Below are 12,803 nucleotides of genomic sequence, written 5' to 3' on the forward strand. Positions count from 1 at the left end.
TCACCGATGGAACGTTTCCCCGGCAACATGATTCATTTCGCCCACCGTACGCAACTTTCGGGATCAATTTCCGAATGGCTGGGCGTAAAACGGATTCTGAATGCAGACCAATAATTAATGTCGGCGGCCGAATAACCGAGGTCGTTTATTCATTCATATATAAGGTGGTGTAGAATACATATCCAGAACAGCAACCCTTTCCTTACAATGCTGGTCCAATATTTCGACAAACTTTCCCACCAAATCAACGCCAAAAACATTGAACGATGCCAGGCCGCCTTGAAGACCAAGGAAGGCGTCATCGGTATTGCCACCGCTGTGGTTCTCATGTCAGCTGTGGCCTATCGCCGTCGTGCGATCAAGGTAACAAAGGAGAGACCCACGTTCTGTGACCATGCCAAGGCATGATAAACGATATGCTTATCTTTTGAACAGGGTAATCATGGATGCCCCGACGTACCTAACCCCTCGTTCTTCTTTGGACACACTACCGAATACCGCGAAGATCCCCAAGCCTTCATTGAAAAGTGGGCAAAGCAGCTCGGCCCTGTTTTCCGCGCACACTTATTTGGCAAGGTATTGCAGTATCGTCACGTTGCTGTTAGAGTTGGTTGACTGATCTATTATTAGCCTACTACGGTTATCTCCGGCCCTTATGTCCGTGAGATCTTTTTAAACAACGATTTCAATTTCTTCAAAGCCTTAGACAATGTAATAACATTTGACCCTGCAAATCGTCCATGCCAAATACTGACGAAATCGTTTAGGTCTTTGATGCCAGACTTTTGACTAATACCTGTGGTGAAGATAAACTGGCGGTGGACGATCTCCGTGTTATTATCACGAAACATTTAACCCCCAAACTCAAGTTTTACACAGATCGTGTCGTTCAGCAGGTAATGTGCTACAAATAGCAGCAGCAATGTATCCAGATATTGAAGAAATGCTAACTTTTATGTAAATAGATCTATAAGGGTATCATTGACCAGACCAATCAGTTGAAAGGTGGGTGTCTTTGCCATCTTAATTACATTGGAAGATGGATCACTTATATGGTAACGTTAATCTAGCCGGAGAGTCGAATGTATTCTATCACGTTTACCCCTTCGTGCAACACATTGTTGCCAGAGCCAGTGCTTCCATCTTTTGCGGTGTCGAGCTCTGCGAAAATGAATTGCTGATCGACTCCTTCAAGAATATGGTACTGGAAGTGGGTTCCGAACTCGTTCCTAAACCATGGTTGGAACCCTTCCCTCGTCTCAATCGTTGGCGCATGTGGTAAAGTATTTGGTCCCTTTAACCTCAGCTCCAAATCTCGGCCCAAAAAAGGAAAATGCATTAAACAGATCCAATCTATTAGGTTCATTGGTAAGACCTCGCCCAATGTGAAGAAACACCGCAAGCAGTTGAGAGAGGCCATGCAACCTGTTGTGGAAGAGCGCTTGCGTCAAAAAGCGACGAACCCTAACTGGGTCAAGCCCAATGATATCTTGCAAGATATCATGGATGAATTCAGCTGCCCTCCCGGTATCGATTACACCACCTACTTGGTGGATTGGATTACCCAGCTCATCTTTGCCGCTCTGCATACCACCAGTGAAAACTGCACTGTTGCCTTGTATCGTATATTGGATACTCCCGGACTGGTTGACGAACTCTTTGAAGAGCAACAACAAGTTTTGAAGCAGGAAGGTTACTCTGAAGACGTCGGTCCCGAAGTATTCAACCGCGAATTATTGAAGAACTTTGTCAAGCTTGACAGCGCCTGCCGTGAAGCTTTCAGAATGCGCAACGACTTTATCGGTCTGCCTCATTTGTACACTGGCGATAAGCAAATCACCTTGAGCAACGGTGTGCTCGTTCAGCCTGGTACGTATCTCTGCTTCTTCTTTTATTCATCAACTTTCGACTGACATCTCTGATGTGCTTTTTTAATTTATTAGGTGAGGAGGTCCTTATCAACGTTTGGCAAAACCATAAGCAAAACTTCTCCAAGAACAGCAACGAGGATTATTCCAAATATGTGCCCATGCGTTTCCTCGGTCAAGACAAGCAGGCCACCAAGGTTTCCGAAGAGTACTTGTTCTTCGGTTTAGGTCGACACGCTTGCCCTGGTCGTTGGTTTGCTCTTCAAGAAATCATGACCATCATCTCGCTCTTGATCAGAGAATACAAGATCTCTCCCGTTGGTGAGATCACCTTCCCCAAATTGGACGAAAGCCGCCTCCCTATGGGACAGTTCAAGCTCGAACGCAAGGTTAAACTGTAAAACATCCCTGACCCTAACCTTACAAACCTGTATTTTCCGGACAGCGAATTTCTTTTTCCATCGATGACCCAATGAATTTTACATATACATAGCTCAAGTGAAAGATCAACCGTAGATATCTCATACATATAAAACAGAAAACAACATGATGCATTTAATTCAATTTCCGTTGGCTTTTCAGCGTTTTTCGTTAACAGCATTACTGTCGAGTTGGTAACTTTGCATTGATACGATGTTTCTATTTTCAATCCACTGGTAATTGAAAAAGCTTACGAGAATGCCCAGTGAAAAACAGATATACCGACAGTCACAGAGAATGTCAGAAGCTAAAGCAGATTGTCTCTGAAATTGACTTCGCTCAATTCAGTCCTTCCTTCGACACGCGTCGGTAACAGTGCAATCAAAGGAAAACGATTGGTATGTTTCCACAATTTGACTTGGTAAAGTTACTGCGCACTTGGTAACCTGTTTTCGGATGGCCCTCGTTGCCACAGTAGCTTTCATACTCAGCAACTGATGTCACAAAATCGCGGGAAATTGATTGAATTGAGGAACCAAAACTTTCCTGCCTCTGACAGCAGTAATTAGCCACAGCTTTGCCATGCAGGTCATCGCAGACACGATCGACCGAGTCATTCAGGATCTTGCTCTTCAGCCAGATCTACTTGATACATTACAACGTAATAAGCGAACACGACCCTGAACATGGCATTGAAACTCACACCAACCGATTAGGGCAACGCTATTTACAAAGTCATGGATCACAGGCGCCTTTACTAAAGGAGAAGAAAGTTGCCTTCCCTGACTTTGTTGTGCAACAGATTGACAGTAAGCAACAACACGGGATAATTATGAGTTTTACAGACGTTAATGCGAACGGCATTAACCAGGTGCAGGTTGTCAGTGCAAGATTGGGCTTTTCACAGAGATCGGACGCGTCTGGCTGATCTATGACCATTGCTTATTGTTATGGGATTTTATTGGAGGGTAATATAGCCGGTCCACCATATTGCATTTCGTTGCAAACGTACATAGACTTACCACAGCCATTACTCTTTTGCAGCACCGATGTATACATTCACGAAAGCCTTGATCAAGAGATCGTCGATGTTGGTTTAGCTCCACTCAGTAAGCGGACAACGGGCATCGTGCATGCTTAGTATTAGTGCTTATCAGCTTGGTTGTAGTGGGCCGTCCAGGCGATGACCGTAAATACGCCCTTATCACTGCCACATCGCGCCATATCAACGTCTTTGAACTATCCCTACTGCACGGCAAAGTCGTATTAGCACCACGCAAATTGATGCATGCCGAGACCCACGGTGTGCATATGTCTAATATTGTCGGAATGGAAGGTGGAGGGATTTATATGATTGGCAACGACGGTCATTTCTACGAACTGGCCTATGATGTACGTTTTGATCTTTTTAATCAGCATCGTCCGAAAATACTGATATGAAGAAATGCTTGATAGCATGCACGTCCGTCCTCGTCCTGTCATTTAATCTGTCATACCGCAAGCTCTTGGTTAAGCTATTTTTCTCGATGGTTGACCAAGGCGCCTGAAGGTACACATTCATGAAATCTTGGTCGTTACAGTATACTCATATACCGGATATTGCCGCCGCTTAGTTCCAATCGTTTCACTATCGTGGGATGATGATCGACATATCCTGTATACCTTGAATAAGCAATCCGATATCGAGGTAGGATAATTTGTGAGGTAACAATGTATGAAAACAGACGCTTACGCTCTAGCGATGCCCAGCTGTTACGACCCACAGTACGTTCAGGATCGCATTTTCGAAGGATTCAGTTTAGCAATGCTACATTGGCTGCTCAAAAATATTTTGAAGAGTCAAAACTAGAATATACGCAACAGGATTTGGAAGTGATTTCACTGCACGCGATCTCACCCGAGGAATCGAAGCAAATACAGCTGCTGGCCGTGACCGCCAACGGATCGCGCCTTTACTTTAGTGTAAACGATGACATTATCAAACTGATCTACGTGCAACGACCGCCAAAGTACAGTGTTGCAGGAAAATTACACACTTGTTTCTATGGGGATAACGTGTTCCTTGCCACGGAATCACGGGACACACACGATACATTATTCGTTATATGCTCAGAAAACGATGCGACAAAACAGAAGCTGTTGGAATCCAGCGCAAGCGTCGAGATGGATGGCACCGTATGCGCCGTGGCTAGAAGCACCAAGAAACCGTCATTTGTTGTCTTGACAAATTATGGTGTCTCCTTCTACGGCAAACAAACTCCTGTCAGTCGATTAGAACAGCTATTCGCTCGCTTCGACTTGGATGCCGAAACCTACGAAACCTATATTGCGGACATCATCGACTTTTATGGCGTAGCAGAAGTCTCCGCAATGTCCTTAAGCATCATCTGCGCTGATTACCCTCTCTCTGAAATTGGTAACCTATCGAGCGATCCATATATAATTCGCGACATCTGTATTGACAAAGATACCTTTCCTTCCTAGTGATCAACAAAGCTGTGCAGGTTTTCGTCGAACAGCGTGAACTCATCGACTCTACAATGATTCTCTATTACTCAAGGACAATCTCTCCAATGTGGCGGCTTAAATTATTCGAGCAAAAGTATTCTATCACTCCCTATCTGCTGTGGCATGTTGAAACAACCGAATTAAATGATGTATATTAATGATAGTACTGCCTCAAATATGAACATCATCCTGAAACGGTTCTCCAAATTGAGAGAATTTATATCAAGGTAAGCTGTCACTCGCGTTATAAAGTTTACAATGTCTAAGCCAATCATAGCCGCCCGGAATTGCAACACATCTTCCGCCATCATGGTGCATCAGACAACGAGGTAAGCAGTTGAAGAAATGAAAAATCAGAACCAAAAGAAGTGACAATTCAGTGCTATCTGCAATTTTAGACGGACCCTGGAGACATTGAAAAACTGTACCCACTTTTGCAAAACACCATTGGTTTCTTGGCGTTTTTCATTCTAGTCGTATCTGTAGGAACGGGTGCTGTAGAATCATGGTAAGTGCTACTTTTAGCGATGCCGTGATACTAGTATGTTTCTTACACGGTTGTATCATGCTCTTAGCATACCGGCCACCGTCAAAGACGATGTTCTCGGGATGACCATTGAAAAATTGCTGCAAGATAACGAAGGAAAGAAATTAGCGGAGCAACTTGTTCTTGCTACTATTGCTGCCCATGCTCCATCTGATGCACACAATTCTATCGACACTGTTAGCGAATTGCTCCAGAATCAGTGCCAAACTTACTTTGACCCTCTGGAACTGTCGCTATTCCAGGTATTTTTTGTTCTCATCAATTGCACGTCGTCATAGTTCCCTCTTAATGCTATTTACATGATGTCTAGGTTATCGAAATCTTGAATAAAGCGCATGCGATCGAATCCAACGAGAGAAAATCCGTGCTTCAGCGGGCGCTTACTATCCTAAAAGACATTGCGGATCAGCTATCCTTTGAACAGTTCCAGAAATATTACTCTGAATTCTGTGAAATGAACGATCTTGTCGCCGCCATTGGATTTGCTCTGGAATCAGCTCGAAAGGCAGACCCCGAGGAATTAGGTTTGAAATACTATGAAGATTCTGAGCCTTTCAACGACAGCCGGGCGAGGTACTACGAAGACCGATCTCGATACTATGAAACTATTTTTGCGACGTTGAACGACGATTTCACCACGGTATTGCCGATTGTATTGGGAACAAATGATACGCTATTCCACTACCTCTTATATGAATGGCTTATCGGCAATGAGAAAAAGGCAGAATTACTGCGCTTGAACACACCCTATCTCATTCCTTTCCTGCAACGTCATTTACCACCGATTGATAGCTTGGACTGTCTCTGGCGACACCATCATAACTTTGGCTATAACGACCAAGCGGCGTTGTGTCTGGACGAACTTTCACGCACCGACGATGTTCATCTGCGTCAACGCATCGAGTACATGTCCATTGCTCTGAAAGAAGGTTTGATCCTGGACGGGCAGACAAGCGTCATGAGACGACGAAAAGAAGTTGCCCACATTCAGTTACATATTATGAACGCCTTGGATACAACTGATACTTTACAAAAGACGGCTGCTGACGAACTGAATACACGACTTGTGGCTACCAGTGATCTCTTGGATAATTATGCTCGTCGATTCGACATTTACAAGGAAGGGCTGATATTGATGAGTATGGTTGGCAGAAAAGACTGGCCTTATGTCGCCAAGGCATGGCGAGGATTGATCCATAATAGTAAGTTCTACTGTGATGACTGGTATGAATCGAATAATCTGACATCCTTGTTAGCATTAGCCGAGAAAACCTCCACATTCTCCTTGTTGCAATCCACCCTCGTGGAACTTACAAAGCAGTTGTATCCATCGGAAAATGTGTTCTCAACCCGTGAGTTGTCATAGCCGACTATGTGCTCCAACGTATACTTAATTCTTTTGTGCTTATAGTTCTCATTGTACCTATTCTTGAGGAATATTGCTATCAAAGAGCCGACTGTCCGAAAGATTTTGCCATAACTACATTGCAAGAAGCCGGTATTTCTCCACTGGTACTGCAAGACGCTTATCAAAACGCATTGCGAATGAAGGTAGATAATATGATGTTATTTTATTTTCCTATCCAACGACTTCTTAACGATGCTCTCCTCTAGACGGGCGTCGGTAAAACCGATCACAAGTATGAAGCCTACCTAAAATCAAAAGAGGAATCATTAAACACCCTCCTCCTTGCATAATAAAGTTTGTGCTAATTATTCGAGATTGTAACATAAAACAACGGGATATACATCATCAACTTTTCGGCTATGATAAATGATGACCGGGGGCGCAGTTGTATAATAAGGTGTGCAAAAAGATTTTACTATTATTATATTATTGAGGTGGCGGAAAAAATACAGTGGTAATCTATGAATTAATGGTAAAACTGCTATATATCGCAGACAAATGATGTTGATAAGGGATCGGTATGAAAATACGGAGGATGTACAATTCTAGTAGATGGTGAGGGATCATTCGATTAAAACGCTAGTTGGAGCTCATCAGCAATTTCTTTGACTAAATCGACAGGCGTTCCCACAAATGTGAGCTGTTCCTTCTCCTGTTTTTTCTCTTGTCGTTGTCTCTTTTCTTCTAGTTGGTGGCGCCGCTCCATGGATTTTTCTAGCACGTCACAATAGTTTTGATATTTGATAATGTCATGAAGAAGGTACCTCGACTTGGCTTCCCAGTTACTGAGCACCTTTGTGTGATTATCACATTTACTAGGGAACTGAGGATACTCGATGTTAACATATCATTATTTCACATTGATATCCGCATTAACAACTTACTTTGACCAAGATTTTCGACTTGAGTTCTCGGTGATCATTGATTTCTTCATTCAAAGCCTGCAGATGTTTCTGGAATGCTGCGTATTGCTCTTTCTCATCCATCGTACTGGATACCATAGGAGGCACGGGGGGTTTCCACTCGTAAATGATGACAGCGTCAGGATCTCCGATACAGTTTCCTTGAATAGTGCCATTATCCATAGCATCCAAGTCCAGAATGACATCATTCAAACAACGACCCCATCCATATTCCATGTTGCTGACCCCACCCGGCAACGGTTCTTTACTTTCACGTGCGGACCAGTAGTTGCATGTGAATACCCACTCGTTTGCACTTTCGATGGAGCTAGCCTGGAACAAGTACACACCACCGTGCGGCTGCTGAATAGCAAATACATGCGGACGTTGACGATTGTAACCGGGCGGCGGCAATACATTGGCAAGTGTATGTTTGAGTTCGATAGTACCGATCAGTTGGGTATATTGCTGATATAGATATTTAGACAGACATTAGATACTGCACGATACAATAATCCGACGTTGTTCGCTTTACCATCCATTGAGGGTCACTCTCGTGTACATCAGCAAAGGAAGGCCAATGTTGACTGAAGCGGTGTCCGGTGTCTGAGTAAGTGGCGCTTGTTGGACGGAAAATGCTTTTGCGGTCATGCACTTCATTCGGGTGATGCAAGGCATACATCTTGAGCTCCCCATGACCGACCACCAAGAAACATTCTCGCCATTCGCGGTGTTTGGCTTTATGATCCGCTGTTTCCAATAGATGTTTGCGCATAATAATTCCCTCTTTATGATAAGGCGATCGATTAGTGAAGGAGTCAGAACCAAGAGAATTGGAAAAGTTGTTGAACGGCTGCGGTGATGATAGATTCGTGCTGCGGGAATAGAAAGAGGAGCTTCCAGAGGTTAACGAAGAGATCGATTCTCGTCGACACGGTCGCGTCTGAGGGGAAGACGGTCGTGAGTGGCCTGAGCTTGTGCTCTTTCGTGGCTACACATGCAGTCGTTCTTAATGTCAACACTGTGCCACTTTTTTTTCTGATCATTTCATCTATTCAAGGTTTACCTGATTTTCTTCAGAGATCAGCATACTTTCTCTTGCTGATTTTCGAATAATCGAATTGACGCTGCGTTTGAGGCCAATTACGCGTCGTCCGCCCAGGATACTGCCACGCTTTTCAAGATGCTGCCCGTTGGTGCTCGGTCGTCGAGCCAAAGGTTGCAGAATTTGGTATTGTTTCACAGAAGTATACAGTTCCTAGCAACGAAAAATGGGGGTGAGACGGCCAGATAGAAAAATGCCGTTGTTAATGTCTCACCTTCAAATGAGCTTCCATTTCCATTTCCCATGCTTTGGAAAACTGCCATAGTGGTTCGGATCCATCTTTCGGGGATTGCTGCTGGTCGTGGATGGCCATCATCGTATTGCGTATGAACTCCTGCCGCGTCATCCGGTTGTGGTTCCCTTGTGCCACATGAAGATCTGTATTAAGCAGTAGCAACGAATAAATGACAGCATAGACAACATCTGCCAATGTTTCACAATTTTTACGGTCAATCCGAGTCGATCAAAGCTTTTACGCATTTGTGTGGATGTTACCTGCACTTCCGAATAAAGACTGAGGATTACAATCCCAGTATCGATTGGCAAAGGCTTCTAGAATGCGGTCGATCTGTTGTGCTTCTGCCCGGAAATAGAGTTTACTACACAGTTTTCTAAAGGCACGATGGCTTGTGATTAGAATGGTGCACGCTGATTGGAGGAAAGGTCCATTGTACCTAAAGGCGCTGTCCAAACGCATGTTGGCAAAGTAGAAGTTTTTGATGTACCAAACTAGTGCTTCTGAATTAAATGTCTTTCTATATACAGCAAAATGTATAATAAATCAATAAATAAATCGTATGATGTATTTCAACGACGAAAATGATACCTACCCTTGGCCTAACCATTCGGCGATTTTATCAGTGGTGATAAAGGTCTCGTCCTCCATCCACAACCGATGCGCTGCGTCCTTGGCTTCTTGATACACCTCCGCATGTTCGACATTCAAATGGTCTCTGGTAGACACATCCTCTAAGTGCCGTGGATCTTGTACGTGTATATCCTCGATGGTAGGTGCGTTCCACGCAGCATCGAGAGCTTTTGAAATCGAATCCGTGAACGAAGTCAAAGATTCACTGGGCTTATGTCCCCGTCGTAGGTTTTCGGTATTGGCTGGCGGCCCGGATAACGCTTGTGCAGCTTGCTCGCGGAAATTTCGTACATCATCTGGTGATCTTTCGTTTTCTTCGGCGTCTTCTTCCTTTAAACCAATGATGGAACCTGCCATTGTTTGTTTATCGAATTTAACCGTTGAAAAGTCCTTGCTGTGTTTCTTGGTTGCTCCGCCGCTATGTCGTTTCCAGTTAAGCATGGCTTGGGCTAAATCTTCGGGCGGAGGTTGGCTTCGACGATGCGGTGACTTGGTGGAAGGCAATGGAGGTGCAATACTTAGCACGAGGCCTCCTGCACTACCAAAGTGACCGCCACTTAAACGCTTGCTGAGCTTGGCTTCTCCTTTTTCACGTTCAATATCCTCTTGAGAAAGGCCTGTGGCGTCAACAAAAACAGCGCCATCGGTATCATCTTCTTCCTCGTCGTCATCGTCAGAGTCTACCGTATGTTGATCATTATATGTTTCTGTATCTGTACTTGTATTTCCATCTTTCGAATCATGATATGTCGAGGAATTTTCGTACGGGATCGTCGCCTTCAATAGCATGGATCGTGCATCGTCACAGTCGTCGTCATTATCCTCGTCGCCCCTGTCAATTGCGCTATCCATCGTAGAAGCTACGGTGTTGAAAGAATCCACACTTTCTGTCTCGTGTAGATCGCTGATGGGTGGGTGAATGCCGCCTAGATGTAGTTCATTTACAGAAGACACTATATGTTGAGATAATCGGTCCTTTGATGTCATTTGATCCGCAGTGTGGCCATGTAGATCATGGCGAGATCTCATAAGTTTCCAAGGCTGGGCATGATGAATTGTGTCGTCGTCATGTATCCTGACATCCAGAGCATTTTCACTCGAATGATGGGAATCGGATCCAAATGTGCTGTATATTGAATATGAACCCGATGATTTTCGTGTGGATCCGTCGTTCGAGATACGCGATGAGTTTTGTTCTTCTTCCATTCTGGGCCTTGGCTGATCAACGTAGGCGGGATCTGTTGTTCGATGCGGTAGGGCGGAAATGGATTTGGATGGATCTGTTCCCTTGGAGAGAAGCACTGATTGGCTACGTTTTGCATTGGCGATGCAGTGAGATGAACCTGCACCGTCACCCTGTGTTGATGGAAGGACAAACGACGCATGCCGAGATTTATAAGGATGATCCTCATCTTGTCTGTGCTTTGGTAAATGAGGACGGTGAAAGGCGGGCTTGGCTAAAAGCTCTTCTGGGATACCAGTGAGCAGCTGATCTGGCGAAATGGATGGTTCAGGTCGTTGTGGAAGAAAGGAGGGATGGGTTGTAGCGGAAGGAGGGGGCGGGGGAGCTAGCGGTATGTTATGCGAGGCACGGATGCCTGAGCTTCTATTACTCGCAGATATGGGCCGAATCTGGGGTTGATCGTCGACTGTATCTTCATCCGATGACTAATATCCCAAATTAGATGAAAATGGCCATGGCCCTTTGCATGTCACGGTCGCGATGCAAATCAAATGGTTTGCATCTTGATAACTTTGGGCTTTACCTTGCTCAGCTTTTTGAAAAGTTTACCAAAGCTCTTCATGGATCCTCTTGAGGGTGTCTAGAAAGTGCAATGCGTGAGTTGAAAATGATGATTGGATGCTATTGCTGTGCAGTACTTTTTTCCAGGCACCATGTTGAGCGGGATAATCCATGAATGATCCTGGTGATTCTACATAGGAATGATGTGATGCGATGGTTTTCATATGCGTAGGTGTAGAATTAGAGTCGTGACGTTTAAGGGCCATCGGATTTTCATGTTGATGGCTTATATGGGGCAAGTCCCCCTGAGAGGTGACAAGGTACTCTGAACCTTGACTTGAGCGCGGTGTGGAGGACGATTGGGAACGCGTTGTTCTGGTGATTGGAGGAGAAAGAGATCGGTCAGTAACTGAACGTTGTTGTTGCACGGATGGAGGCGTTGCTCGGAATCGCGACAAAAACGTTTTTGAGGATCGGGATGACGACCATTCCGAGGATAAGTAAAGGGAAGGAACGGCTGTGCTTGATAAAGATCTTGGACGGTTTTCTTGAGATGAGGGTGGAATCATACGGGAATTAGGTAACATGTATTATATTGGTGAACGAAGAGGAAGGTGAATGAAAAAAAAAAGGAACTAGGTGATATGCCTGAAATGAAATCGTATGAAACCAGAAAAACTTGATGTGTGTAACAAGCATCATAATTAGGTCGTTTATTCTGTGCTGGCCTGCCACTTGCATTTTTATGGCTTTTCTGCACATGGTTTTATCCTGCTACATATCTCTTTCTCAGTGCACGGTATTTCCTGAGGTAGTACATCATTTCTAATTCTGTTGCATTTCAGTTGAGAGATGATCCTTCCGGACCTTTGCCAATCCAGGTTATATATTACCTTTAACGATATATTCGCCAAATGCCAGAGCTTTTTTTATGTCGGCTTCTTCTGTAAGGTTGCGATTTTTCATGAAAGCCGCTTTCAGTTTCGGTCGGAAGAAATTATGATAGCCTAGCGGGTATTCTCTGCCAAGGTAGACAAGCTAGCAGATCGTGTCCTGTGAGCAGTGCGCCAGATGGCTAACAGCGAAAGCGCATCACGTCTTTGGACGACTTATAACGAGCTTAAGAGACATACTTGTTTATATAACGCAATCACCTCGGATCTTAATGGGCTTATTGACATGATGCTGGAAGACGGAAAGATGAAGGGAAGGAATCGTCGGAAGCCCGTGAGACAGGAGCATTCACAGCTGAGTTTGGAAACGTTGCTGTGTCATGGGCGACGCATTGTATCATTTTGAGTCTTCAAGGAGAAAACCACAATTTTTTCATAGTCTTTGTCATACCATCCACTGTGTAAATATATTTATGGATATTAAAATAAGCTTAATGATCAGATGCAATAGGTAACATATTGCAGCATATCTTACATGTT

The 12,803-nt window shown here is 44.3% G+C and overlaps 4 protein-coding genes across 4 annotated transcripts; 2 read left to right on the forward strand and 2 right to left on the reverse strand.

The window, feature by feature from the left end:
* Positions 1-207: 207 nt before the first annotated feature.
* On the forward strand, positions 208-2,269 carry BYT42DRAFT_542434 (cytochrome P450; the record flags this gene model as incomplete). The annotated part of the gene is made up of 8 exons (XM_051565617.1): positions 208-363; positions 436-576; positions 631-711; positions 768-896; positions 966-1,005; positions 1,071-1,278; positions 1,361-1,869; positions 1,944-2,269. 8 exons carry the CDS (start codon positions 208-210, stop codon positions 2,267-2,269), a joined length of 1,590 nt encoding a protein of 529 aa, XP_051428850.1.
* Positions 2,270-2,870: 601 nt separating this feature from the next.
* On the forward strand, positions 2,871-7,041 carry BYT42DRAFT_610040 (Nup133 N terminal like-domain-containing protein; the record flags this gene model as incomplete). Its single annotated transcript, XM_051571347.1, has 17 exons — positions 2,871-2,949; positions 3,005-3,097; positions 3,160-3,256; positions 3,333-3,397; positions 3,457-3,680; positions 3,744-3,837; positions 3,902-3,975; positions 4,038-4,704; positions 4,773-4,890; positions 4,961-5,023; positions 5,074-5,125; positions 5,195-5,304; positions 5,372-5,585; positions 5,654-6,545; positions 6,600-6,695; positions 6,755-6,894; positions 6,958-7,041. 17 exons carry the CDS (start codon positions 2,871-2,873, stop codon positions 7,039-7,041), a joined length of 3,162 nt encoding a protein of 1,053 aa, XP_051428851.1.
* Positions 7,042-7,153: 112 nt separating this feature from the next.
* Positions 7,154-11,995, reverse strand: BYT42DRAFT_554203 (uncharacterized protein). Its single transcript, XM_051566562.1, has 10 exons — positions 11,508-11,995; positions 11,393-11,449; positions 9,589-11,294; positions 9,433-9,513; positions 9,254-9,369; positions 8,973-9,181; positions 8,720-8,911; positions 8,189-8,644; positions 7,636-8,121; positions 7,154-7,574 (listed from the first exon to the last, which is right to left on the reverse strand). Exons 1-10 carry the CDS (start codon positions 11,955-11,957, stop codon positions 7,323-7,325), a joined length of 4,005 nt encoding a protein of 1,334 aa, XP_051428852.1. The 5' UTR covers positions 11,958-11,995; the 3' UTR covers positions 7,154-7,322.
* A 17-nt stretch (positions 11,996-12,012) lies between these two features.
* On the reverse strand, positions 12,013-12,711 carry BYT42DRAFT_554204 (uncharacterized protein). Its single transcript, XM_051566563.1, has 3 exons — positions 12,504-12,711; positions 12,264-12,408; positions 12,013-12,201 (listed from the first exon to the last, which is right to left on the reverse strand). Exons 1-3 carry the CDS (start codon positions 12,549-12,551, stop codon positions 12,137-12,139), a joined length of 258 nt encoding a protein of 85 aa, XP_051428853.1. The 5' UTR covers positions 12,552-12,711; the 3' UTR covers positions 12,013-12,136.
* Positions 12,712-12,803: the final 92 nt, after the last annotated feature.

Source organism: Radiomyces spectabilis (assembly GCF_025331425.1).
Source record: "Radiomyces spectabilis strain NRRL 2753 chromosome Unknown BYT42scaffold_1, whole genome shotgun sequence".
Lineage (NCBI taxonomy): Eukaryota > Fungi > Mucoromycota > Mucoromycetes > Mucorales > Radiomycetaceae > Radiomyces > Radiomyces spectabilis.

Bases quoted from the DNA above. Each gene is read 5' to 3' on its own strand.
- BYT42DRAFT_554203 (XM_051566562.1), bottom strand. From the start codon at position 11,957: ATGTTACCTAATTCCCGTATGATTCCACCCTCATCTCAAGAAAACCGT. The intron at 11,450-11,507 runs GTACTGCACAGC...TGCACTTTCTAG, and splicing joins AACATGGTGCCTGGAAAAAA to ACACCCTCAAGAGGATCCAT. The intron at 9,182-9,253 runs GTAACATCCACA...AAACATTGGCAG, and splicing joins GTCTTTATTCGGAAGTGCAG to ATGTTGTCTATGCTGTCATT.
- BYT42DRAFT_554204 (XM_051566563.1), bottom strand. From the start codon at position 12,551: ATGTCAATAAGCCCATTAAGATCCGAGGTGATTGCGTTATATAAACAA. The intron at 12,409-12,503 runs GTATGTCTCTTA...ACGATCTGCTAG, and splicing joins TGATTGCGTTATATAAACAA to CTTGTCTACCTTGGCAGAGA. The intron at 12,202-12,263 runs GTAATATATAAC...GAAATGCAACAG, and splicing joins TGGCGAATATATCGTTAAAG to AATTAGAAATGATGTACTAC.